This window comes from Rhodotorula toruloides (assembly GCF_000320785.1).
Source record: "Rhodotorula toruloides NP11 unplaced genomic scaffold Scaffold4, whole genome shotgun sequence".
In the NCBI taxonomy this organism is placed as follows: domain Eukaryota; kingdom Fungi; phylum Basidiomycota; class Microbotryomycetes; order Sporidiobolales; family Sporidiobolaceae; genus Rhodotorula; species Rhodotorula toruloides.
The window spans coordinates 259,245-284,567 of NW_015622964.1; the positions used below are offsets into that span (position 1 = coordinate 259,245).

General features: G+C 59.7%; 9 protein-coding genes across 9 annotated transcripts; 4 read left to right on the forward strand and 5 right to left on the reverse strand.

Annotated features, from left to right (window-relative positions):
* Positions 1–387: 387 nt before the first annotated feature.
* On the forward strand, positions 388–969 carry RHTO_06109 (translation initiation factor eIF-2 beta subunit; the record flags this gene model as incomplete). The annotated part of the gene is made up of 3 exons (XM_016419770.1): positions 388–478; positions 705–801; positions 873–969. The coding sequence occupies 3 exons, from the start codon at positions 388–390 to the stop codon at positions 967–969; spliced, it is 285 nt and encodes a 94-aa protein (XP_016275224.1).
* A 252-nt stretch (positions 970–1,221) lies between these two features.
* Positions 1,222–3,964, reverse strand: RHTO_06110 (AAA family ATPase; the record flags this gene model as incomplete). Its single annotated transcript, XM_016419771.1, has 17 exons — positions 1,222–1,428; positions 1,487–1,574; positions 1,633–1,663; positions 1,723–1,743; positions 1,802–1,874; positions 1,937–1,975; positions 2,032–2,148; positions 2,212–2,427; positions 2,558–2,636; positions 2,693–2,773; positions 2,829–2,913; positions 2,995–3,051; positions 3,118–3,206; positions 3,263–3,312; positions 3,364–3,475; positions 3,528–3,634; positions 3,692–3,964. 17 exons carry the CDS (start codon positions 3,962–3,964, stop codon positions 1,222–1,224), a joined length of 1,725 nt encoding a protein of 574 aa, XP_016275225.1.
* A 157-nt stretch (positions 3,965–4,121) lies between these two features.
* RHTO_06111 (Zn(2)-C6 fungal-type transcription factor) lies at positions 4,122–7,837 on the reverse strand (the record flags this gene model as incomplete). Its single annotated transcript, XM_016419772.1, has 14 exons — positions 4,122–4,256; positions 4,300–4,580; positions 4,636–4,699; positions 4,781–5,209; positions 5,402–5,611; positions 5,663–5,901; positions 5,959–7,072; positions 7,135–7,160; positions 7,215–7,299; positions 7,351–7,375; positions 7,436–7,458; positions 7,520–7,569; positions 7,632–7,680; positions 7,787–7,837. 14 exons carry the CDS (start codon positions 7,835–7,837, stop codon positions 4,122–4,124), a joined length of 2,781 nt encoding a protein of 926 aa, XP_016275226.1.
* A 212-nt stretch (positions 7,838–8,049) lies between these two features.
* Positions 8,050–9,177, reverse strand: RHTO_06112 (glutamate-cysteine ligase; the record flags this gene model as incomplete). Its single annotated transcript, XM_016419773.1, has 3 exons — positions 8,050–8,411; positions 8,541–8,985; positions 9,067–9,177. The coding sequence occupies 3 exons, from the start codon at positions 9,175–9,177 to the stop codon at positions 8,050–8,052; spliced, it is 918 nt and encodes a 305-aa protein (XP_016275227.1).
* A 4,321-nt stretch (positions 9,178–13,498) lies between these two features.
* Positions 13,499–15,259, reverse strand: RHTO_06113 (cysteine synthase; the record flags this gene model as incomplete). The annotated part of the gene is made up of 10 exons (XM_016419774.1): positions 13,499–13,595; positions 13,657–13,888; positions 13,947–14,206; positions 14,268–14,282; positions 14,344–14,383; positions 14,442–14,477; positions 14,541–14,604; positions 14,677–14,789; positions 14,874–15,000; positions 15,077–15,259. 10 exons carry the CDS (start codon positions 15,257–15,259, stop codon positions 13,499–13,501), a joined length of 1,167 nt encoding a protein of 388 aa, XP_016275228.1.
* Positions 15,260–15,380: 121 nt separating this feature from the next.
* RHTO_06114 (uncharacterized protein) lies at positions 15,381–15,828 on the forward strand (the record flags this gene model as incomplete). Its single annotated transcript, XM_016419775.1, has 4 exons — positions 15,381–15,382; positions 15,539–15,627; positions 15,684–15,757; positions 15,820–15,828. Coding segments are annotated over 4 exons (174 nt in total).
* A 339-nt stretch (positions 15,829–16,167) lies between these two features.
* Positions 16,168–17,429, reverse strand: RHTO_06115 (mitochondrial carrier protein, S-adenosylmethionine transporter; the record flags this gene model as incomplete). The annotated part of the gene is made up of 5 exons (XM_016419776.1): positions 16,168–16,401; positions 16,482–16,682; positions 16,790–16,945; positions 17,002–17,123; positions 17,210–17,429. The coding sequence occupies 5 exons, from the start codon at positions 17,427–17,429 to the stop codon at positions 16,168–16,170; spliced, it is 933 nt and encodes a 310-aa protein (XP_016275230.1).
* A 104-nt stretch (positions 17,430–17,533) lies between these two features.
* RHTO_06116 (RecQ family helicase MusN) lies at positions 17,534–20,968 on the forward strand (the record flags this gene model as incomplete). The annotated part of the gene is made up of 17 exons (XM_016419777.1): positions 17,534–17,867; positions 17,938–18,116; positions 18,172–18,246; positions 18,308–18,606; positions 18,663–18,903; positions 18,978–19,115; positions 19,196–19,471; positions 19,601–19,863; positions 19,936–19,967; positions 20,027–20,070; positions 20,172–20,186; positions 20,263–20,295; positions 20,362–20,375; positions 20,440–20,486; positions 20,547–20,630; positions 20,772–20,860; positions 20,927–20,968. The coding sequence occupies 17 exons, from the start codon at positions 17,534–17,536 to the stop codon at positions 20,966–20,968; spliced, it is 2,205 nt and encodes a 734-aa protein (XP_016275231.1).
* Positions 20,969–21,402: 434 nt separating this feature from the next.
* RHTO_06117 (trehalose 6-P phosphatase, glycosyltransferase family 20 protein) lies at positions 21,403–25,203 on the forward strand (the record flags this gene model as incomplete). The annotated part of the gene is made up of 9 exons (XM_016419778.1): positions 21,403–21,668; positions 21,921–21,943; positions 22,005–22,658; positions 22,736–22,902; positions 22,963–23,684; positions 23,749–24,389; positions 24,455–24,615; positions 24,684–25,078; positions 25,143–25,203. The coding sequence occupies 9 exons, from the start codon at positions 21,403–21,405 to the stop codon at positions 25,201–25,203; spliced, it is 3,090 nt and encodes a 1,029-aa protein (XP_016275232.1).
* Between the last annotated feature and the right edge of the window lie 120 nt (positions 25,204–25,323).

The following is a 25,323-nucleotide window of genomic DNA, read 5'->3' on the forward strand; positions in this document are numbered from 1 at the left end:
GAGAGAGAGAGAGAGAGAGAGAGAGAGAGAGAGAGAAAGAGATCGGGCTAAGCCCATGTAGACCGGTGAGGGCAAGGACCCCTTTGCCAAGGAGGACCGTGACAAGGACAGCCAGACAAGCAAGGCTGAGGCTGCCGCGCAGGCAAAGGCGCGGCTGAAGGAGGACCGTGACTACACCTACATCGATGTGCGTTTCCCGACTCACGTCTGGATGGTTCACCTGTTGAGGCAGTTTATACTGATGATTTCCTTCTTCGAATACCACACAGCTCCTCGTCCTTCTTCTCCCTTCTCCACCAGGCGCACCCCTCGCTCTCTGGCGGCGCCGGCAAGAAGAAGTACAGGATCCCGCCTCCCCAGCTCTTCCGCGAAGGCAACAAGCGCTCAATGTTTGCCAATATTGCTGACATCTGCAAGCGCATGCACTGTCAGCCCAAGCACATTATTCAGTTCTTGTTTGCCGAATTGGGTACGAGCGGTTCGTCCATGGATCGAGTTGGTTGGTCGTCAAGGGTCGGTTCCAGCAGAGTGCGTTGCGCTTCGCTTCCTCCGCAGCTTGAATCTCGCGCTGACTGGATAACCGCCTCTCCGCTATCACTCATACATTTCCTTTGACCACGGCTCTTGCACCCTCACCTTTCATCCCCGCCGCACCCTCCTGCACGACCTTCATCTCACTCCACTCCGGCTCACCCTACCCGCAGAGCAAATCGAGAATGTTCTCCAACAATACATTGTCAAATATGTGACCTGCAAGACCTGCAAGAGCCCCGACACAACCTTGACCAAGGACAACAGGCTGTTCTTCCTGCGCGCCTCTCGCTTTCCCTCCCACCCCCTTGCGCTGTACATACTGACTCTTTGTGCAACAGGACCTACTTGTTGTGCGGTTTGACTTGCTCGGTTGCCGGTATCAAACCCGGTTTCCAAGCCGCGACCCGTGCCGCTTGTCGTGCCGCAAGGGCTTGAGCAGCTCCTCTTGCTCCCGCCCATCTTGCACTCTCTCCTCGCATCCTTCTTCTTCTCTCATTGTATATCCTATCTGCAAAGCGCTTGTTCGTTCGCTTGGATCAGTGAAAATACGAGCTTGTTCGATAGACCCTGATGCTGCAGCGCTCCCACAAAGTCTCGTCGCTCTTCACACTTGCATGAGGGCACCTGAGACAAAATATGAGGCACGCAGGTCTGCAATTCGCAGGCAGCACCTCACGTTAGCACCAGCTACTCCCTCCGCATGCCCGACTTTGCAACCCTCAACACATCGTCCAAATGCTCCATCCCCAACTCGTCTCCCTTGACCAGCGCAACCGCCTGCGCGGTCTGGATAACATGTTTGATGTCGCGGCCGTTGAGGCGGAACGAGGCGAGGTGGGCAAGGTCGAAGGCGGAGAGGGAGGAGGACGAGGAGGAGGTCGCTTTGAGGAGGAACTACGGAAGCGAGTGTCAACCAAAGCTTTGGAGGGGAGAAGTGAAGAGGAGGGTGCACCTGCTCCCAGAGGGTCCGACAGGAAGGCTCGTCGAGTTCGTCGAAGCGGAGGACAATGGCGAAGCGCGAGAGGAAGGCTTTGCCGAAGCTGCAAACGCCAGTGGGTCAGCGCTGAGAGAACAATAGCAAAGGAGAGCTCGATTGACTTCTTGATGTGGTTAGTCGTGAGGATGAGGACTGCGGACGAGGCGAATGTTAGCTGGGAAGGTCAGCGGCTGAGGCCAGGCGTTCCGCACCGCCACCGGAGTACTTGAGCACTGGAAGAGAACAAAGGCGATTGTCAGCGTTAGGCTCGGCAAAAGAGAGCAAATGTACAGCGCAGGAAGATCCCGACGAGAGCGTTACGCTCTAGCTGTCTCGTGTCGCGCTTCGTCAGGAAGATGTCGGCCTGCATACGACTTGCATCAGCGGAAGCTCATTCTTCAAGGCAAGGCAGATGCTAGAGCAGACCTCGTCGATCAGGATCACAGCATTCCAAGCCGTCGCGAGCTGTACCCAGGATGGTCACCCTTGCCGTTCAAGCTCGAAAGTCTGAATTGCCGCACCTCGAGGACATTTTTAAGCTGGTTATCAAGTGTCTGCGCAGTCATGCCAAGCTCGCCTGCGCTGACAACGTAGAGCGGTCTTCGCAGGTGCTCGGCAACGGCCTCGGCAGTCAAAGTCTGCATCAAGACAGGCGTGCTTGTGAGCTCAGCAACGGGAGGAGAGAGAATCGTGAGGCGCACCTTGCCTGTTCCAGGTGCGCCATGAAAAGCCATCACCAGCCCGTTCCCTTTCCCCTCGACAGCGTTGACCATCAGCTTCTCCTTCAACTCACCCGCATGGACCGTCACGAGCGCCTTGACTATCTGGCGGTAAGAAGCGGGGATGACGAGATGCGAGAAAGACTCGTCTCGCCAGATGACGGGGGACAGGCGGGAGATGAGGAACTTGCCGAAGCGCTGTCAAACACTGGCAGTCAGCTTCATGTGCTCAATGGCAAGAGAAGGTGTTAACTAACTTTGGCACGAAGCGAGAAGCCGTGGATGGACGGCAGAAGAAGGTGGAGCTGCTCTTCTGTCACGGGCGGACAAGGTGCGGACAAGGTTTCGTTCGGCTGCTCGAATGTGTCGCCCACTGGGTCGTCCCGCCGCGGTCAACGACGTCGTCTCTGGGGCAGTGGAAGTGAGCTCAGCAGCCAATGGAGGAGCCTCGAACGAGATGCACCCCCAGTGATCGAGCGTAGGGTTGCAGCGCCGGAAGCTCTTGACATCAATGACTACTTGCCCCTCTCCCATCAGCCGGTCTCTGCGGTCCCGAGAATCAGCTCTATAGCGGTGAGAAGCAGGAGAACGCGCCACACGCTCCGCTGAAAGCTCCAGTGAAGAAGAAGCCTTCGTAGCTCGCGTGCACCTGACCAGCGTACTGCGTGTACGTTTGTCCTCGTTCTGCACAACAAAATGTGGTCCGGTGAGCAAAGAGACCTCAACAACGTGCGCAGTACATAGTCGAAGGTGAAGAAGCCGTACCTCGCAAACTCGCCTTCTTCTCCTTCGTCAAAGGCCGTGCCGGCAGCGCCAAGATCTCTTGTAAGTTCTACATCAAAGCGTGTCAGTGAATCGTCGTTAGAAGCGGGAGAAGACGGGTCTCACGCTGAATTCGCAAATCTTGCGGGTTAACGGGGATGCGGTGCCAGCAGGTCCCTGCCCACTGGTAGAAGTGGCAGGACAGGTTGAGGGCTCTGTGAGTAATGGAGCATCAGTGGGAGTAGAGATGAAGTACAAGAGGAGCACTTACCGCCCCATTGCTTCTTGTACGTATGCCCAGCTATCGAGCGTAATGGCCATCTGCGAGAGAGGCGTCAGCGAGACGTAGAGAGACAGTGAAAGATAACGCACTGTCTCGCCTGTCACGTCGTGCACTGTCTCGAGGTCTTCACCAATCTCCAACTGGGTCCAGAGGAGATGCCACGAGATTGTGCCCGCCGGGTAAGTCGTGATGGTTTCTGCACTGGACCATAAAGCATGAGCTGTCTTCTACGGTTGGAGAGGACTGAACTCACACGTAAGCGAAGGAGGCCTCGACATAACAAAGCAGCGAGTCGAGGGCGGGAGAGCTGGCGTCCGAGCGAAGGGCCTCGCGCTGCACATAGACCGCTCGAGCGTCAATCTGCAGTGTATATGAGCCTGTCAGCAGAGCTGGCAATCGCAAAGGGAAGGTAGGGACCCCGGGAACCGATTTGTAGAGAGTTGCAAGAGTCGGGAAGACCGCCTTGAGCGCCTTGAGCAACCCAGGGTTGACGATCTGGAGCCAGATGTAACTGTCATGCTTTGCAGCACCCTTGTACGTTCTTCGGAAGGCATGGAAGAGGACAGGCGAGTCGGAGGCGGGGCTGTTTGATGAAGATGCAAGCGAGGAGGTGGACGGGGAAGGAGCAGTGATCCAGGTGCTGCCGGGCCCGAGAACCTGCTCGACCTCTGTGTAGAGCGGGTCATTCATGTCAGCCAGCCTGGCGAAGCGAGTTGTTGAGAGGAGAGAGCTCGCTTGCTCGCTCCCACCGTTCCCACTGGCGGGCGGAGACGAGCGGAAAGACGACGTTGCAAACCATGCAATAGGACAACAAAAACCCAAAAGTACTGACATAACAACGCAACAATCAGAAGCTGGCCGGCGCGCTGCCGTAGTTCAAGGTGGCCGGAACGAGAGCCAACTTCTGCTGCTCCTCGTCTCGCCTCGCGATCCCTTTCAGCACAACTGCAAAGACCTGTCCGATGCGCCCTACAGTTGCGAGCTGAGTGGGAAGGCGGGAGATGGCGGGAGATGGCACGGAGGACTTGCATGGGCGCAGACGAGTCGGAGAAGAGGCCCGAGACACCTGTCAAGGATGCTGGACCTCCAAGCGCAAGCCAGCTCCCCAAATTGACCGGCGTCAAGGAGCTGTACAGCGCGGCGTCGAGAGGGAAGGCCGACTCGGTCGACGAGGAGAAGGAGCCGGGATCGCGGGATGAGCTGTCAAAGGTGCTGCTCGCGCCTGGGTCCGCCGAGGTTGATGACAAGCGGGCGAAGATGTAGAGGCAGAGTCCGGCGTGGAAGAGGGCGGAAGACTCGTAGGTCGCTGTGAGAGCGGACAGGTCAGCCGGGAACAGCAGAGAAAGCGCAAACGGACGCACCGTGAGTTGGGTAGTCGCGCACAACTCGGAAGAGCTGGCCCGCATGCAGCGCGACCATCCTCGCCTAATCAGAGTTCGCCTGCATCCACCTCGCCCACGTATCAGTCGCCTCCATCGCCTCTTTATCGCCGCCCTTCCTCCCGACGAGGTCGAGCTCCTCGAGCGGGATGTGCGTCGAGATCTGCGCGAGGTGATAACACGCGTGTGAGGCGGCGTACAGTGCGGGGTCATCGCCATTGCCTGCAGCACCCTTGGCGAAACGTGGCGAGAACTCGTCTTTCCCGCGCGCGAGGCGGACGAGCGACCGGCGGATATGAGTCGTGATGAGTTCGGCGTGGTTTGTCAGGCCGGAGAGATGCATTTGGCGAGCATTCCAGATGTTCATGTGCATGCCTTGGACGAGGACATGGGCGCCGAAGGGGGTGAGCGAGATGGCGGGCGGAAGAGGGAGGGACGAGTCGGACGCGAGGAGCTTGGCGACGGCGGGGATTGAGGCAGGTTCAGGCGCGTTTGCCTTGAGCTCGAGCCAAGCTTCGGCAGACGGAGCGTTCCCTGAGAGGGGGAGGATGGTCAGCTGCGGGGGCGAGGAACGAGTAGCAGCACCGCTCACAAAGGTCGTCTGAACAGGGAAGCGGTGTCTTGATGTCGCTCCAGGGAATGACAGGAGGGAGGTGCAGCAGGGTCGTTACCTCTCCCTCGAGGACTACTGACGAACTGTTAGCGATACTCTAGAAGCGGAAACGAGCGAGAACGTATGAAAGCAGACCATCGCTGTCCTCCGCCTCTCCTTGTTGGCGATGAAAGCCGACCACTGCGCTTGAGGAGACGAGCTTCGCGGCTTGTGCTGCTCCCAGTCGTCGAAGATGCGCAGACGGCGGAACATGGCGACGTGGATGCTGCGGAAGACTTCAGCCAGTTCGACTGTTCGCGCCGAGCCAATCCAGCGGACGATGCCCCAGATGAGGGTTCCTTGAGCCTGTCAGATGGAGTCAGTATATGCTACGGCGGAGCGAGAAACTCGACGCACCACAGGAAGCGACCGCGCCAACCTGTTGTCCCGATTGATGAGGTGCTCTGTCCCCCTCCTCGCCACCTCAATCAGCACACGCCCGAGCTGTAGCGCGCCCGGAACTGGTGCGTAGACGGCGCCGATACCGAGGATGATCAGGAGCAGTTGGCCGAGAGTTGACTTGGGGTTGAAGGTTGGGGCATGGAGCATCGGGTAGACTCGGTTGAAGTGGTGGAAGTAGAGGCCGCAGAGGAGGTCTATCCAGTCGAAAGTCGCGTCAGCGTCATCTCGAGGAAGAGGAAGGAGGAACGTACCGAAGATGGAGAGCGGGATTCGAGCGATCGTGCGGTACACGGCGTGGTACTCGTCATCGCTGAGCTGAGCGAACCTCAGCGTCTCGAGCAACGCGATCCTGACGTCCTCGTCGAACGGCATCGTTTTTGCCGCATTCCCGCCTCCGACCAGCGGAAGCGAGGCTTCGCGGTCGAGCGAGACGGCCGACTCGTCGCCTGTCGGGTTCCAGACCGGCGGCCAGGCGGAAGACGAGGTGGAAGGACGACCTTCGCCATCAACGTTCGCCTCGCCTCCTGCGTTTGCCGCTCCATCCGTTGCGTCCTGCTGCTCCCGCTCCTTCCCCTTTCCTTCCTCCTCCGGATGAGGACTGCCATGACGAGACGGCATGCCCGCAGCCGTAATGAGGATCCTCGGTCGTCGCGTCGACAATGAGAGTCCACCCGCATTGCTTGCGGGCGACGAAGATGCGGCCGCATGGAAGTCCGTCTGCTGATGCTGCTGATTCTTGTATGGAAACGCGGCAGGGAAGGGCTGAGGTGGTTGGTGGAGAGGTGCGGCGGGAGGTGAAGTGAGGAAGGAGCTCCAGAACATCTGGTCGCCCGTCGGGAGGTAGAAAGCGGCCGCAAGGTTCAATTCGAGTGAAGAGGTAGGGTTGTGCTGGTGCAGGGCAAAGTTGACGAACGTGTCGAGCATGTCGCCGTTTGACTTGCCGTTCTGTGGTGGCTGCGGGAGGGATGGCGAAAGAGTCGAGGTCGAGGCGGCGGGAGCACCTGTGAAGCCGGGAGACGTCGAGCCGAAGAGGGAGCTCAGGTCGCCGGTGAGAGAGTCGGGTGGAAGGTCGCCCCAAGTCGGGGGCATGTGCGAGGCCGTAGACGTCGAGCCGGGGGGAGGGTAAGAAGCGGACGAATGAGGCATGGGCGGGAGGGCGAAAGTCGGGACAGATGAGTCAAAGCCCGATGACGATGCTTCGCCGTGTCCGCTGTCAGGGCAGTCCCCGACAGACAGGTCCCGCGTCGAGTCCTCGCTTTCGAGACGGACTCGTTTCGCCGGACAATTTGACGCCGTCGCCTCGTACTCGCACTCCTTGTTGAGCTCGCTGCAGCGCTGGCAGGGCGCGTGTCCGCTGCACTTGATCTGTGTGGAAGGACCTGAGCGTCAGTGCGCCAATCAAGAAGATGCGAAGGGAGAGGTCGAACCTTGGCGATTGCACAAGCTCTGCAGGCTGCGTCAAAGAGTCAGCCCGCTTCGTCTCCGCCCGACAAGTAACAGCACGCACCTCGCAGGACCCTGTTGGCGCTCACAGAAGCACCGTTCGCCGGTGCAGCGGGAGTCGCGGCTTTGTTCGTGTCGCGAGTGTGAATCTGCGGGCTTGCCGTCAGCGTCGGTCCCTCTCCCGGACGTTCAGGCTTTACCTTCAGATGTCGTCGCCAGACGTCGCTGCAAGAGCAGGATTAGCCTTCACAATTCAAATAGGGAGGAGGGACAAGGGAAACTCACGACCTAGCGAAGCTCTTTCCGCACTGTCCGCAACGACCCAAGGTTAGCGCGCCCTCCTACACCTTCCGAACAAAGCGTACGCACCTCCTGACAGCTGTACCCGTGCCCCTGCTCATGCGACTTGGCGTGCCGCTCTAGAGGGGGGGAAGTCGAGGTCAGCGAACAGAGGACGGCAGATGGCGCGCTGCAGACGCACCCATATGCTCGATGCGAGCATACGACGCTGTGCATCCTGGATGCGGACACTGCGCAAGGCGAACGACGAAGGGACGAACAATGCAGAACGCGGGCGAAGCTGGTGAGCGAGCAGCACGACGGGGCAAAGAGCGTGGAATGCGGGCGCAGACTGACTGCATGCGGGCGCTTTGGCTGCTGCTGTACCTCATCCCCTTCAGTCGACATTCTGCGCTCGGCAAGTGGGAGGAGCTCGAGGTGGCCCGGCGAGGGGAGCCCCGGGCTTCGACCTCGCTTACGAGTGTGGTCAAGTGCGTCTAGGACCGCGTTACAATGCTAGAAAGTCACAAATACCGAGAAACAGATGCTCGAGCCAAGCAAGTAACGACAGAGACGCAGCCGCCCACTTCCTTCCCTCCCTCGATCGCAAATCAGGTCGTCTATGCCTCCTTGGCCGCCGGCCCAGGCTCCATAGGCCCACAGCACAACCCCTTGTCCTCGATGACCGCCGCGCCCGCACTCAAGCCCTCGCTGCCCTCGCTCTGTGCATCATCCGCCGCAACATCGCCTACAACGTCTCCGCAACACCTCCCGAATGCGCCCTTGCCCTTCTTGTCCTCGTTGTAGCCTGTCCGCCATCCCTCGGGCAAGAGCTCAGGAGCAGGCCGCTTGCCCTGCTCGATCCCGTCGAGTGCGCGGATCAGGTCGTAGTTGATCTCTTGCGAAACAACCGAGTCGTGCGCGTAGGACGGGTGCGAGCGGACGAAGCGCCGGATGTAGGTCGCGAGGGTGATGAGCGAGCCTTCAACAATGCCAGAGCTGTCAGCATCTGCTCGCTTCAGTACGAGGAGTTCCACACGCACCGTCGGCTCGTCGGCAAATCAATTCCAAGCTCCTGTCAATCCCTTCCTCACCTCCTCGCTCACCTTACCCTCCTTCTCCAGCCCGTCGAGGTACCGCTCCACGACCCCAATCAACGCAGGGAAGCCCGTCTCCTTCGAGCCGTTGATGATCTCGTTGATCGAGAACTCGTCATACTCGTCCTCGACTGGTCCGAAAGCAATGTCGGGCGTGGGTGAAGCGGAGCGAGAGGGAGCGTGCGAAGAACAGACAGTCGGAGAGGCGGGGTAGTCGGAAGAAGCGACAGAGGCATTGCGGACGTGCGCAGTGAAGCCGTTGGTTCGTCCGCGACCGAATGCCGATGCGGAGGGGAGGGTGGCATCATCAGAGGTAGATGGGACGGGCTGAGGCTCGGCGGCGTCGAGAGAAGGGTCGCAGGGGTGGCCAGGCTTGGGGTCGAAGACGTTCTTGCGGAAGTAGAACTTCTGGGTGTTGATGGCGTCGCGGCGGTGTGCTCGGTGCATATTCTCGTCGACCTGTTGCAGCGACAGATCGCAAGATCAGTCTATAGCCCTTCTGAGGAGGGTGAATCCTGACGGGTGGAACTCAAAGCGCACCTTCGAGATAGGCAGGTAGAAGTTCAACCCAAGCGTCATGATTGCCCGCGTAAGGAGGACGATGAAGACAGAGAAAGCGGCGATCTCGTAGTCGGTAAGCTGGACCTCCATCGAGCAGACCCTGATGGCCCAACCGATCGATTGGCAAGTCAGGCAGGGCAGGCTTGAAGCAGACAGTCTGCCTGCTGCCAGTTTGTCAACTGGATATCCTGTGCGCACAGTGACATGGCAGATCAGCAAGAAGTGCCTCACCATGTGAAGATGTGGACCTGCAGATTGCAATGCTGACGCACCTCAAATTGGTCCGGATCCTTCACGTTGTCCTGGCACGTTGTCTTCTCAGATATAACAAGTGGGTCACAGGGTGCAGGTTGACCCAGTACTTGTTGAGGTGGTCAATAGGCACATTGAGTTGATGTATTTGTGGTGTGCCAGCAGTGTAGCAGTTGACGGAGTTGTAACGAGAACGAAGTGGTTGTGCTGGAAGTGCTGGAATGGGCAAGTAAGTCATCTCAACTCACGGCTGACTTGGTCTTTGTATCCCCAATTCTTGCTCTTTCTCTGGCTGTCATCCATGCTGCCAGCAATCCCCTCACCTCTGATTGAATTTTGCGCATGTTGTGCCTAGCAGTTTGGCCAATGTGTATCATGAAGTCCAGACCATCTATCGTTTGGGATCACAGGGAAGGAAATGCCCTACAAATGCCCTTCTGCTGCCTGCACTGCCTCAAGCCATGGAGCATTCACACACCACACCGGCCTGTGCTGGGGCAGCTCTGTGTCACAGATTGTAATCTGGACAAGATTGATTGCGCAGGTGATACATCCAGCCTATGAAGGGGGGGCATGCCGACTGCACGGCGGGTACAAGCAGAGAGCAGTCTGTAGCAGCCCAGCAGCAAGAGAGACACTCAGGAGAGACACTCCAGACTTCACCAGCCGGCAAGCCCATTGTTTGCCCAAGGAATCACCACCAACAGGGGGTCGTCCGACGACCGCTTGCACTCAGTGACAACTTGCATCTGAAGCCTCGTAGAGCTCGCTAAGACTTGTAGTACGTTTGTTTGGAGCATCTGTCTGGTCAGGAGCTCTTGTTGAGCAGGCGCAACAGGTTTATAGTCTCATCACAATCACCTGCGCGGGGTTCACCGCAGCTGAAAAGACCCGTCTCGCTCCTTGTGCCAAACAAAGTGACAAGGCGCACGGGAGACCCCCTTTGCGCCCATCGGCAAAAGCACATGTTGCTTTCCTGGCTCCCCCTCTGCACCAGGGCCTTCGCTTACCGCGCCAATGCGAGCTTCCACATTGCTTCCGTACACCTGTGCCAAAGAACGGCTGCCAGGGAGTGTCCTGGCAGCCAGGGATTACAAGGTGGCCTGAGCAACTCTAGTTGCAGTCATTCTTATCATTTGCCCCCTTGGGGCAAGGAGACTCACTTCGACTGGCCACAGCTCACTGCCTCGTGCCCCGTGGGACAACTTGTGAAGCTCAAGGGACTCAACACATTATCCAGCAAGCCTACAGCACGTTATAGACTCTTATAGACTGCCAGAGGGCGTGTAGGAGGAGAGAGAGAAACGGAGGCCTGTGATTGGCTGCAAAGGTCCCGAACCTTCGCAGCTTGGTGGCGCCTCCACTGGCCGAGCGTGGTGGCCCCTTGGCTTACCAGCCTTGCACTGCACTTGGATGGCTCTACTTCAGGCTGAAAGAAAGGTTGCCAGTCAGCAGCTGGAGAAACAAGTGAGGTGGCCTGGGTCAGGAGGAGGAGAAAGAGGAGAAAGCGGACCTTCTTTGCCCCAACTCGCTTTCCTTCCACTCAGGACAGACGCAGAGAGCATGCTTGGACTCTACATGACCCTGTGAGAGAGAAGTTCCAAGGTAATAGTCTACTCTCCTCCTCTTGAAGCCCCTCCTTTCCAACCAGAGTCCAGGAGAAACAGCTTGAACTCACCCACTTTGGCTCCGCTGCACTGTTTAGACACTCTTGACCTGCGAAGAGTGCACAGAAAGCAAGTCAGTGCTAGGGAGTGGCAAAGGGAAGTGTCTGAGCAAGTTGAGGGAAAGTGAAATGCTCAAGTCCAGCTTCTCCATCAACTGACTTCTCCTGTGCTTCACATCCCTTCACAACTCTCTTAGAGAGCGGTCTTGCCTTCTCAGTGCAGCCCTGCCGCAAGTGAGTGCGCTGCGCCTCCTGAAAAGCGAGTACCAGTGCACAAAACCCAGCTGAACTCACCCTCAGAAACCCGTCCCGCCTAGTTCACTCCTTGCACTACCAGGAAGCGGAGGAACTGAGTCAGCAGCTCGGACACTGAGTGAGCTAGCCCAGTCCCTCCTGCCCTGCTTCAAAGCCAAGCTTGAGTGAGAAGACTTGGACTCACAGCTTTGAGAGAAAGCAGCAGCACTGGTCTTGAGGCACATTTGATGACTGTGTTGAGCCTGTGTGGGAAGCAAGTCAGCCCGCTTGGCGGGAGGAGAGGGTGAGGTCAGTCTCCTGCTCTTCCTCCTCCTCTCTCTGCTCCAAGTCTTCACCTCCGCCCTCTCCTCAACCTTCTGAGAGCAGCTGAAGCTGAAAGAAGCGGAACAGAGTCATGTCAAAAGCCAGAGTGAGAGTGAGAAGGTCAGCCTCCCCTGGAAAGCAAGAGCTCTTCCTTGTCAAAGACATAGCTTACTTACCAGCACTTCTTCCCTGCTCTACCACACATACGCCATTGGACTTGACCAGTCCCAGCCTGAAAGAAGCGAGTTTGCCCTCCTCCTCCTGCTCCTTCCTGGCCAAGTCCCCAGTCGCCGTCACTAAAACCACCTCGAACTGCCTCTGTTCCCAGTCCCTTAGCTTTTCTGGTGCTCAAGTGACTTGCCAGTGTGCCAAGCGTGAGCGTCAGCTGGCAAATTGGAGAAAGCGAAGAGGGAGAGGGGGCAGAGGAAGACATAGTCCACGACTCACCAGGTCGTGTGCTCACCCTCCACAACCTGGACAGCCCCACCCCAAAAAACTCTTCCCGAGCCTGTGAGGTTCAAGCATGTCAAGTCTGAAGCCAAAAATGGCATCCCCTGCGTGACAAGCCACTCCTACCCGGACTCATTCCAGGAGACATCGTTGAACTCGCTCAGTTCCTGCCCACCCAGCCTCTTCTACCAGCTCTTGACCTGCAGAGTGTGCATAGAGAGTCAAGCAGTGGGAAAACACAGTCAAGGGAAAGCTTCTAAGCAAGTCCAGGGAAAGCAAGCTGCCAGAAGTCCGGCTTGTGCGGCAATACACTGTTCCAGCTCTTCTCCTTCCACCGGCATCCCGTGTAAACAGCTGTCAACTTTGTAACCCAACCCTGCTTCAGGGAAGCGGACTGCACTTACCCTTGCCTTCCAGAGAAAGCAAGCCAGCTTCAGCTCTTTGAGATTGGACTAGACTTCCTCCACACAGCGAGTTTTCTCCCTGCACACTTCTCTCTGTGTGCAGGACACTGAGCACAGTGAAGCGGAAGAGGGCTGACGCCGGGGAGCTTGGGACGGCCAGACAGGTCTACCCCGCAAAAGAGGGAGAGACCCCGCAAGATAGGGATTCTCTGCGCTGGTATCGCTCAAAGAGTGCGGGGTAAACCGCCAGCTTGTTGGGAGAAACCCCTAACTTACCTCGCGAAGAGCAATATCCTTCGGAGATTGCAAAAAGCAGTAAGTGGCCTGTGAGCAGCCTCCATAATGCAGGTTGAGGCTGAGCGGTGTTATACAACTGGCCTGCGCTATCTCATCAAGGGAGAATTCCCTTCCTCCAGGCCTCGTTCTCGTACCTCCCAGGATCGAGCTGCAAAAAGGTATGCACAGCCAGGTAGGAAGACAACCATAGATGCAAAAAGAAGTGCTCAGAGAGGGATTCGAACCCTCGCCTATTGCTAGACCGGGAAGCCCGTGCGAAAGCAGGGAAGCTTGATGCGCTTGAATCCGGCTCCTTAGACCACTCGGACATCTGAGCCAAGTTCCACATGTTAACCGAGCAAGCTATGCGTATACAATTGCCCCAAGTAAGGAAGCTTTCGGCGCATCAACCAAGCGTCAACCCTCGACTGCCTTACGGACTCTATCTCAGGGCCTGTGCTTCTCCCTCTGGCGCACACCAAGCTTCTGCCTGCACAACATCTTTTTCCTGTAGCACAAGGCTCTGGCATGCTCACAAGCGGACCGGACAAAGTTAACATTGCCAAGACAAAGGGGATCATCCCACTTCTATAGCAGAGCCAGCGGCACTCCGTTCTCAGTGTACTTTTGCGGCCCAGTTCAGCAACATCTGCACTGTAGCAACAGAAGTGGAAGCGAGGCCCAGCGAGAACTGCTGATGCGGAGCAAGCTGAAGCAAGCCATGTGTACAACGTGCGCAACATTTCAACAGGTGTTGATGGATTTAGCGCGTTGGCTCGAGTGATGCAAAGAGAGGAGAGTACGTCTAGGGAAGGACAGCGTATTTCTGCAGGTGCTCTGGCAGCTCCTGGTAGAGGTTCTTCGACTCGAGCCACTTCTTCGAGAAGAGGCGTGATTGGTACCTGTCCTCCAATACTGCATCAGCATGGCATGCTCAAGAATGCAAGAGAGGACACGTCACACCTGTAAGCGCCGTCGCACAGGATTGTGACCACACGACTACCCTTGCCCAACTTGACGGCGAGCTGCTTAGCCGCAACGACGTTGAGCGCAGTTGATGCGCCGACGTACAAGCCATCCTTGTCAAGAAGGTGATAGATCATCCGGATCGTGTCGGCGTCGGGGATGTGCAAGGCGCCGTCAAGGAGCTTAATGTCCTGTGCGAGATTGTCGGTGACACGGCCCTGGCCGATACCTGCGGAGCGTTCCATCGTCAGCGACGGGTCGTAGAAGCCAAGTGGAAGGCTACGCACCCTCCGTAATCGACCCGCCACCCCTTTCCATCACGCCGCGGTTGATAAAGCTCTCCAACACGCTCCCGGGCGGGTCCGCCAGCCAGCACTGAATCTTGCCCCCGCTCAGGTCCTTCAATGCTCGCGTAACGCCAGCAAGCGTGCCGCCTGTTCCTGTCGCGCAGATGAAGGCCGTCAAGCCGCCGGGCAGATGCTCGGTCTGGGCGTAGATCTCGGGTCCGGTCGTGTGAATGTGCGCGGCACGGTTGCCCTCAAAGTTGCTGCACGGTAGGAAGAACGTCAGACGAGGACGCAAAGCGCGATCGAGCGAAGCAAGCGTACTCGAACTGGTTGACCCTGTGAGCATGCGCGAGGAGGTCAGCATGCGCCGGGAGAGCGAAACGTATTCTCAACGTACCACGCCGCATTATCGAGACGCTCAGCATGTCTTCGCGCCTCTGCGCGGTGTAGAACGCGACTCAGGGACTGCAGAGTGAGAGACAGGAAGTAGCGCACGGTGGTTGTAGTTCTCGGGGTTCTCGAAAGCGACAGCTGGGCAACAATACGATTAGCTGTCGCACAAAGAGGAGAAGCGTCGGAAGACGAGGGACTCACCAGGGACAGGGTAGACCTCGGCACCGAGCATCCTCAGCAAGTCGATCTTCTCCTGACTTTGCGTCTAGCGGATGACGAGCGTAACCTGTCAGCTTCTGATCGTCGATGTGCTCGTGAGAGCGACGGGCGAACGCACATTCGGCATGTAGATGACACACTTGTAGCCCTTTGCGCGGCAGACGTGAGCGAGACCGATGCCGGTATTGCCGGCGGTACCCTCGACAATGGTTCCTCCAGGCTTGATGCGTCCTAACGTAATGGATGTCGATGTTAGTGGCGCGAATCGAGCACAGCGAGAAGGGTTCCCGCTGGATGACAACTAAGGGAACGCACCCGTGTTCTCCGCCCACTTGACGAGTCCCAGCGCCGCTCGGTCCTTGACTGACCCTCCCGGGTTCATGAACTCTGCCTTTCCCAGGACCTCGCAGCCCGTCTCGTCGGAAAGCGAGTTGATGCGGATCTGCGTTTGAGCGAACCAAGGCGGGCTGATTAGCTATGGATTTGATGAAGCGCGACGAAGACAAGTCCCAACGCACGAGGGGAGTGTTTCCCACTGCACCGACGAAGCCATCGACGGGGAGAGAGTGCGGATGCGGCTGGAACGAGACGCCCGAGTATGGCGACGGAGGGTTGTAAGGAGCGGTGGTGGACGACGAGCGAAGCACGTTCGCCGCGCGGAAAGCAGCCCGGGCGGGAGCAGTGGTACGCAGCAAGACCATCTCGAGTAGCACTGGCCCCGCAAGCGAGTGTGGGCGCGCGAGGTGAACGGGACGAGGTCGAAGAGGGCGATGGCGCGAGACGCGAGAGTCTGACCCCGCACACCTCGCACACCCGCACCAAATGTAGGTCGAGCATGCTGCACAGCTCGTCAGAACGGTTTAGATTCCTTCCCGACCCATCCGAACCGCTCCCGCTCGCCTCGCCAACTTTCTCATCTTCTTCATCATCCGAACGACACGCTCGCAACGCACGGCTGACAAGCTTGTCGATGCACACAGGGCGCCTCCTCCTCAGCAGCAGCAGATCACGCTCGGCCAGATCCTTCGCGCGCAGTACACGGACCCCGAATCCTGGGCGGCGAACAAGGGTGCGTTCGCGCGACTCCCGTCCTCGTTGCGAGCTGACAAGAGCTCTGCCCTGCAGTCGTTCTCACCGCATTCGGCACTTTCGCTGCCGCCGTTGCCGCCATCGCTGCCTTCGGCGACATGCTCGTCCCGGTCGGCTTCACCCCCTTCCTTTGCCTCTTGCTCCGATAGCTGACCTTTCTTCCTTGCTACAGACCTTCTAAGCGCCCAATAGACGGACCTTGACGATCGTACATTACACACCCTCGCCTCTTCCGCGACATATGCCACTTCGCCTCTCCCGCGGCCGACTCTGCCGCTTGTAGCTATTCCCACGCATCCGCAACCAATCCATTCGGACGAACTCGAGAAGACGACAGAGGATCGAGCTGGCTCGGCAAGTGAACTGGCTCGGCAAGTGAACCGGCTGTTGAAGCCAGAGAGCGGATGGAGGCGATACCAGCTCGCTTCTTTGATTTTCGCGAATGCATCCAGGCTCCGGCGCTCCCAGCGGACCCCCGTAGGTGCAGGTCTAAGGTTCTCACTCGTCGTCTATAGTTCCCCTACTTCCAGTCAGTCCCTCTCCCTTCCTGTCGTTCGGTCCGCGTCGCTCTCAACACCGCCTTTGCTTTCTCGTACACACCCAGAAACACCGCTCCGCCCATGCTAATCCACACCACACGCGGGACGACACCGGCAAAGAGGGCGGAGGCGCCCTCGTGCGTGTAGATTCGCCGGAGCGTCGGGAGCAGGGCGAGCGGGCGTCGCGCGGGTGCCGCGGGGAACTCGGAGGAAGTCTGCACCAGCAGGGCAGGGTCAAATACTGGCAGACGATCGGCCGACGACGGTTCAAGCGAGGAGACAGACGGAGACTCACTTGATTCGCCAACATGATCCTCGTTTTCGCCACGTCCAACGGCGTCGTCAGTCCCGCTGCGACACCACCGGCGATGGACCCGCATGCCGCAGCTTGCCAGGCGGGGAGGTCAGATACGGAAGCGGAGGGACCGAGGGTGCGATGCGTGACGAGGAGTTTGAGTCGTTCGTAGAGCGGGAACTGGAGGCAGGTAAAGGGGATCTGCGGTGTCCGAAACAACGTGGATGTTACTGTGTCAACGAAAGGCGCAGGACAGGGCCCTCAAAGCAACCAACTGAAAGCAATCGCGAGGACAGCGAAAGACTCACCTCTCGCGCGACCGTCGATCCAAAACCTCGGTAGAATCCTCGTAGCCCTTCGCCCCGCCATACAGTCTTCGCGACATCCCAGCTCCGTGTCCCCTTTGACCCTGTCTGACTCCGCTGCTTGACAACCTCCGTCGGCACGCGAACCATACACGCCGCCTGTACCCGCAAAGTTCAGCTGGGGTTCGGCTTGGAAAGCAGACAGAGGAGCGTACGACTTCGCCCAGAGAAGCGGAGATCATGTGCAGGACGGGCGCGAGTTCGGTCGTTCCTAACCGAGGAAAGAACTTGGGCAAGGCATCCTTCGACAGCTCGTAACTCGTGAAGAAGAGACTGGCTATGACCGCAGCACGATTACTGATTCAGCATCGCTCAACGTATCAAAGGCCTCTCGGCGGTCGAAGAGGAACTCGCGCGACGTACCTCCAGGCGCACTGCCCACGACCGCGCTGCCCAGCCCGCGGTACACGCCGCTGAAGCCGCCAGCCCGGAAGAAGCCCTGCTCGGACTGCGCCCGTGTCTTGAGCGTGTCTATCGGGAAGAAGAGCGTGTCGACGGCTGTCCCAGCGAGTCCTCCGGAGACGAGGGCGGTCGAGAACGGCGTCGACGGAACGGGAGAGAGCGCCGTTTCCACCGAATCCATTCCGGCAATGCCTGGGCCGCTACTGCTGGCCGCCAAGTTCACACGAGGAGCGAGGTGGTGCTGATGGAGACGGAGCGCTTTCATCAGTTTCGCTCACCGCAACGATGGCCTCGCTTCACCACAATCCGGCTTTGCGGAGTGGGAGGCCGTCTCCGTCGCTTGCTCACAGGCGCAGCTCGTCGAGCGGACACTTTCACCGCCGCGAAATCGAACGCCCGTCCGACGACCCCCCCACATTACAATCTCACGACGACGCAGGGCGCAGCCAGGCCGGGGCGAGCGGTGCAGGAGGATGCCTGGAGGACGAATCGACCCTGGGAGGGACAGAGGCGCCCGGTCAGCAAAGTCGCGAGTCGCAGCTGCCTCTCCTCGAAGGCGGTGACGTCTCGGAACACTTCCTGAAGCCACCACAAGTCGTCGAGCGGCCTGACCTGCACAGTAAGCTCACAGTGGTCATTACGAGCGATGTCACTGGCGCGCGGAGCGGGAGTTGACGACGGTTCTGCAGACCAAACCTCGTCCCAGCGCTTGCAATCAGTTCGCGCGGCACTTGTCGCCGCAAACATCCTCTCCCTTGGCGCCGACACGGACTGGGATTCGCGACCACCCGGCATTGACCCTCGCCGAGTCGACATACCGGACTTGCACTGCAGATCGGTCGTCCAGGTCGCGGAGTGGAGCAAGGAGGTGCGTCCCCCTTGTGCGGGCTGCGTGCATGTCGACTAATGCGCCAGGCAAACAGCGCGCAGAGTTCACCGTCCTGACGAACGAGTCGGTGCCGGGCTTCCTCGAAGCAGGCCGTCCCGACTTCGCGAAGGTCTGTCCCCCTTCCGCCGATGTTCTCGTCGGCACTGGCTGAGCTTTCGCTCTCTCCTTAGGTCAGATGGATGCACGTCAACGGGCTCTCGTGGGACGTGATCAAACCGCTTGCGCTGCACTTCAACCTCCACCCGCTCTCGCTCGAAGATATGCTGCACTCGTCCTCGTCCGCCTCGACGCGCAGTAAAGTCGACTACTACCGCCAGCATCTCTTTGCGCGAGTTGTCGTGCACCGCACGCTGGATCAGCAGCCCAAGGTGGATCTGGATGCGCCCGAGGAGACCCTGGGCATCAGTCGAAGTACGACGAAGGCGCTGAAGGGAGGGGGGAAGGAGAGGGGTGCGCAGCTCAGGGAGCAGTGCGTGTCGGTTTCTGCTCCCTCACCGCGATGAAGCTGACTCTCCCTTGTGGCAGATTTGGCTTCCACCATCACCAACGAGACGAAGAGGCGATCGTCGACTCCGCCACGCATTCGCGCATCGGCTCGCATGCCTCAGGATCAGCTAGTCCCGACGAAGCGGCGCAGATCATCGCCTCAACCGGGACGCAATCGCCGCTCATGGCTGTCCACCCGAAGGCGTATAGCCAATATCGGAAGAACCTGCGGGAGGCGTTCAAAGGTGTCAAAAGAAGCAGAGAGGAAGGGTACAGGACGGTGCGTCAAACCCCAAGTTTTCGACGGTAGTGTCTCGCGCAAGTGTGGCTGACGTTCCGGTAATTTACCGGCAGCTCTCGCACAATCGCTCAGGCTTGGCGACTAAGTGGCATGGGTTGACGACGAAGTCAAAGCGGCGGCGGAAGGAAGAAGCGCAGCGTGCGGCGGCGAGGTGGACGGTCGCGACGCTGACCAAGGACGTCAAGGTTCATGTGAGTCGCAGCTTCAAGTCAGCTGCTTCTCAAGTCTTGCTGATCACGAGCTCGCTTGATCTGCGTCCTGAACGATATAGATCCATGTCGAGCAACTTTCAATCTTCCTCTTCCGAGACGGCACCATCCTCTCCTTCTCGCAAGACTCGGGGTACCACCACCAGATCAGCCAGATTTTCGAGCGCATCCAGTCGCGCGACGACCTCCTCCGCGATTCGGAAGACGCGAGTTTCGTCCTGCAGGCGCTCTTGGATGTGACGGCGGACGATGCCTTGGACATTGTCGACGAGTTTCGCGAGACGTTGACGATGCTCGAGAGTCGGGTGTTGGCGCGACCAGATATGGACGACGTCCGGGTATGTCCCGCTTAGCCCTCGACCTGCTCCTCGTTCCAGGATTGCGCTAGGCTGCTGCTCGCGACCGGCTTCCTGGACGAAGCACGTGTCTACAAAAAACTCCCCTTTGACGTAGATTGTCGCACACAGCACCTTCACATCCTCTCATCCCAGCTGCTTCTCCTCAAGTCGACTTTCACGCCACTCCAACTCCTCCTTCAAGCGATCCGGTCGCAGGACGACGCGAAGGCTGCGGCAGCGTTCCGGATCGAGGCGCTGGCCGGGCCGAGTGCGACGGCGAACCAGGCTCCTGGCGATGAGCGGGAGGGCGAAGCGGAGAGGGGCAGGGAGAAGGAGAGGGTGGCGGAGAGGGCCGCGAGGAAGGGCTTTGTGAGCCACGAGGCGAAGGTCTAGTGCGTCGACGGGAGCGTTCGTATTGCGCAGACCAAGGCGCATGCTGACACACGACGTTGGGCAACTGGTAGCCTCGGCGACGTGATGGACCACGTCGACTCTGGTTTGTCGCTTCTTTGGCCGTCTACGCTAACTTCCGCTGACCTGACGCGTTGTATGCAGTCCTCTCAAGCCTCGACCTCTTTTCGGATCTCGCGGAGAACCTGGTGAGTGGTTTCTCTCCGACAAACAGAACCCTTTGGTGCTGCGACACCCCGGAACTAGCCCCTCCTTGTATAGCTACTCACGACGGTTTCATGTCGCGCAGATCGCCTTTACTTTCGTACGTCGTTGCTCGGAGCTGACGGTGCCCGGCCTTGCGCAACGCTTGCTGATCACCGCGATCCTCGAACGCGCAGAACAACTTGTCCTACTCGTCCAACGCATATATGGTTTGTTTGCCCTATGCCCGCGCTCTCGTATTCATAGCTGACCAGCGCCTCGTGCGGCCACTACAGCAAGCGCTATCGGTGTGCGTCGCCAAGCCCTCCGGTATCTTTCGACGCGCAGCGCTCACATGCTTCGCCTCGCTGCAGCGTCTCGATAATCTTTGTTCCCGCCACCTTCCTTTCCTCCTACTTCGGTCCGTGTCCCTTTCCCTCCCTGCAGAGGAGGCGGAACTGACAGTGGCGTCGAGCGACAGGCATGAACTTTTCGCAGGGATCGTTCATTAGCGACCTCGACAAGGGCGTGAGGTTATTCTGGGCCATCGCCTTACCCGTCACCTGTGCGTCGCATCGCCCAACTTGACGGAAGGACAGCTGGAGAACGAGGAGAGCTGACGAGTCTTTCTCATCCCCTTCACCTCTTGCCTTCTCGCCTCGGACGCAATGCACACATCATGCGACCGTCAATACCTCGCTTGCAGTCGTCACCGTCTTCCTCTTCGGCTGGGGCTACTTCGTCGAACTCGCCTCTCGTGCCCGCCGGGATATCCTGCGGATGTACCACCAAGTCGTACGTCCCTCGTCTTCCTCTTCTTTCGGCGTGTCACTGACGCCGTTGGATGTTGCGCGCGAGCAGGAGATCCGAAGGTCGAGGAGCAGGAAGGAGAAGGAGTTGTGAAGGCCTCGTCCTGCGGTCGCTCGCTTTCGCCCAGCTTGCGTACTGTTGCCCTCGCCGTCGCTCGTGTGCGCTTACTCGAAGTGCATCGAAGCCTGTCGCGAGATGGAGCGCGATGTCCCGGCTGCCGCATGTTTCTCGAAGCGAGCGAGTCCCGAGTGCGTCACGACGCTGCGGAGTTCGCGCGGCGCTCGTCCTCGTTCGCTCGGTTGTTCTTCGTCGTCGAACACTTCGCAGTGACTGACTAAACGACCAGGTGCGCACGCTCATCCACCCGCGCGAACGTCGGCACACTCGCCCGCCGTCTGTCATCCCGCTTGTCGTTCGCTTCCCGAGCGTCATCTCGCGTCCTCGCTCTCGCCGCGCACGTTCGACTCGCCCGAGACTCGCACAGACACACCTGGCTGGGAACTGGCAGAGCACGCCAACTGACACCCATGCCTCCCGCCAGCAGCAGCAGCACACCCACCATGCCCCTCTCACCGCTCCGTCCACGCGCAGCCTCGCGCCCAGCTCCCCCCGCCCGCATCAAGTCGACGCGCGCCCAGACCGTCTCGCTCCAGGAGGAGAACCTCCCCGAGGCAGACGAGTGGGAACCCGCGAGCGGTGAACCCGACTTGACGCTCGACGAGATCCGCGAGGCGATCGGGGCGAGGGAGGAGGAGCTCAAGGGCAGGGGGAGGGAGCTCAGCGGCAGGACCATGTGAGTGTGCGCTCTTCCGAGGACTGTGTGGCATTGCAGGGCTGGGCGAACGGTGTTGGATGCACCCGAGGAAAGGCGAGGTCGACGCAGCGATGACGATGCGGGATCTTGACGAGGGCGCACTTTGGCGGAGGCGGAACAAGCTGGGCGGGTGGACTGACTCTCAAGCTGCCCTGAACGAGCCAAAGGACTGCACCCGAGGACGACGGCGCGCTGACAGACTCCCTACCCTTCCCCTGCACCGCCTCGCAGCGTCGTCGTGCACTCGCTTCCCTGTGCGCTCTCTCGCCTTCCTTACGCTAGGAAGTACTCTGTTGACGCGGTGAACCCTCGCAGATGTCTGCACTCTCCACAAGACGACCTCGCACACGACCGGCCTCGACAAGCACATCCTCCCTGCCGCAGATGAGGAGTCTGTCCTCGGTTCGGGCGCCGTGACGCCTCTCGAAATTCAGCCTGGAGACCCTCTTTTGCGCCCGCGTGCCCTCCACTCCCCGACGAGCCAGTCGCTCCAGTCGCACAAGCACAAGATGCCCCCCTCTTCCTTCCCTGACCCGGCAAAGAGCCTCCGCCCGTCCTTCCACCCCGCTCTTCCTCCCTCCCGCGCCAACTCACCCGACCCCGACGCCGCCTCGTCGAACGGCAACTCGAACCACGCCGCCTCGGCGGCCGCGGCAGGCGCAGGCATCTCGCGCGCCCACACCCCGGCTCCTCACGCGATCCCGCAGCAACAGACGCACCGCTGGGTTTTGCACCCTCGTCGCGGCCACGCCGCCCTCAACTCCGGCCTCCGCTCGCTCAAGGACCGCCCGCTCCTCGTCGTCGGCAGGCCAGACGACTTGATGAGCGCCGACGGGGACTTGATGGGACAGAACCAGCTGAGTGATGACGCGAAGAAGGACTTGGAGAAGGGGCTGAGGAAGATGGGCGGCGAGGACGACGAGGGGATTGGCTGCGTGCCGGTCTGGCTGGACGACGGGCTGCACACGCGTGAGTTCCGCGCTTCTTCCTCGGGCGAGAAGCCCATGCCGGGGTTGAGGGCTGATAGGACGCCGCGCGACATGCAGGTTTCTACGAGGGCATGTGCAAGGAGTACCTCTGGCCCATCTTCCACTACCTCTCGCTCCCCGACAACATTAGCAAGAAGACGGAGCAGGCGGCGTGGGACGCCTACTACGAGACCAACCTCGTCTACGCCCGCAAGGTCGCGAGCGTCTACAAGCCTGGCGACTTGGTAAGTGCACGATGCGTAAGGAAGAGAAGCGCGCGACTTGCTGACGCTCCTGCAACCTAGATCTGGATCCACGACTACCACCTCCTCCTCGTCCCGCAAATGCTTCGCGACCTCCTCCCGAACCAGTCGCCGACCATCTCGCTCTTCCTTCACTGCCCCTTCCCCTCGTCCGAGTTCTTCCGCTGCCTCCCTCGCCGCGAGCAGCTCCTCGACGGCATGCTCGGCTGCAACCTCGTCTGCTTCCAGACGCACTCGTACGCGCGCCACTTCCTCTCGTCGTGCGTCCGTGTCAACGGTTACGAGGCGCGCGCGGGCGGAGTCGACGTCCACGGCCGTGTCGTCCACCTCGCACACTGCCCGATCGGCATCGACGTCGACAACGTCGAGCAGGACCGCAACTCGCCTGGCGTTCGCCCGAAGATCGAGGCGCTCAGGAGGCTGTACGCCGGCAAGAAGATCATCGTCGGCCGCGACAAGCTCGACCCGACCAAGGGCGTCCTTCCCAAGCTTCGCGCGTTTGAGCGCTTCCTACACGACTACCCCGAGTGGGCCAACAAGGTCGTCCTGATGCAGGTCACCTCGCCTTCGCCCGGCGACTCTCCCGCTCTCGCGACGAAGGTCTCCGAGCTGGTCGACCAGATTAACGGCACCTACGGATCTCTCGAGTTCCAGCCCGTTCACCACTACCACCAGACGATCGAGCGCGACGAGTACTTCGCGTTGCTCTCGGTTGCCGACCTGGCGCTTGTCACCTCCCGCCGTGACGGCATGAACACGACCTCGTGAGTCGATGCACCCTCTTTCGCTACTGATTGAGCTCTCCCTGACTCTGTACCGCTCGCGCAGGATGGAGTACATCATCTGCCAGGCCGAGGCGAAGGGCTCGCTCGTCGTCTCCGAGTTCACGGGTGTCTCGTCGCTCCTCAGCAAGGCGATCAAGGTCAACCCGTGGGACCTCGGCGGTGTTGCGCGCGCGATCGACTCGTGCTTCAAGATGCCCCTCGACGAGCGCGCAGCGCGCCACAACGTCCTCCACCGCGCCGTGACGAGCCAGACTGCCTCGGTCTGGGCGCACATGAACATCCTCAAGCTGCTCGAATCGCTCCAGGGCGAACAGGCGACGCAGAACACGCCTTTCCTCGACGAGAACGCCCTCGTAGCCAAGTACGAGGGCGCGAATCGCCGCCTGCTCATGTTCGACTACGACGGCACCCTCACGCCCATCGTCAAGGACCCGAGCGCCGCAACGCCATCACCCCAGCTCCTCCACTCGCTCGAGACGCTCGCGGCCGATCCGAAGAACATCGTCTACATCATCTCGGGACGAGACGGTGCCTTCCTCGAAGAGCACCTCGGGCACATCCCGAACCTTGGCATGAGCGCCGAGCATGGCTGCTTCCTCCGTGCGCCCGGCAGCGGCAAGTGGGTCAGCTTGACCGACGACCTCGACATGGACTGGAAGGCGGACGTCTTGCGCATCTTCCGCTGTGAGTCGCGCTCCCTTCTCGTTTTCGCTTCCTCGCAGCGCTGACGACCGGTTCCCGATGCGCAGACTACGAGGCTCGCACGCAAGGCGCGTTCGTCGAGAAGAAGGTGTCGAGCGTCACGTTCCACTACCGGAACGCCGACCCCGTCTTTGGCCTCTTCCAGGCCAAGGAGTGCCAGGCTATGCTCGAGAGCATGCAGGAGAGTCTGCCGATCGACGTTCTCGTCGTAAGTTCGCTACCCCTCGCTTCGCTCCTGCGACACGCCGCTAAGTCTGACTCGACACGCGTTCGCAGGGCAAGAAGAACGTCGAGGTCCGCCCCGCGCACACCAACAAGGGCGAGATCGTCCGCCGCCTGCTGTACCAGCACCCGGACGCCGAGTTCTGCATGTGTGCTGGCGACGACAAGACGGACGAGGACATGTTCCACTCGATGGCGCGCATCTTCTCCAACAGCACGCCCGCGCTCGGCGGATCCGGCAAGACGCTCATCACGCCGCCCGAGTCGTTTGCGCTGTTCCCCTCCTTGGCGCAGGCCGCAAGGGCGAGCGCGCCGGAGGGTGCTCTGCCGGAGGACCTGAGCCAGCCGGTCGAGAGCAAGCTCGACCCGAGCGCGACGTTCATGATCGCCATCGAGGCCAAGGAGACGGCTGGCGCCAAGATGACGATGGCCAACGCCGTCCTCGAAAGGTGCGTCGCCGTGCTTCCCTGTCTTCGCGCTGAGCCGACGCTGATTCGCGCCAACAATCTGCAGTCCCGCCGCCATGATCTCCCTTCTTGAGCGTCTCTCAGATATCTCTACCTCGAAGCAATAGTCGGCAGAAAAGCACGGCCACAGACTCTTTTCCCGCAACATCGTTTCTGCCCTCACGACCCACCCGCGTGCCCTTTCATCGTAGCTATAGACGGAATTCAATCGACAGTGCATAGTCTCT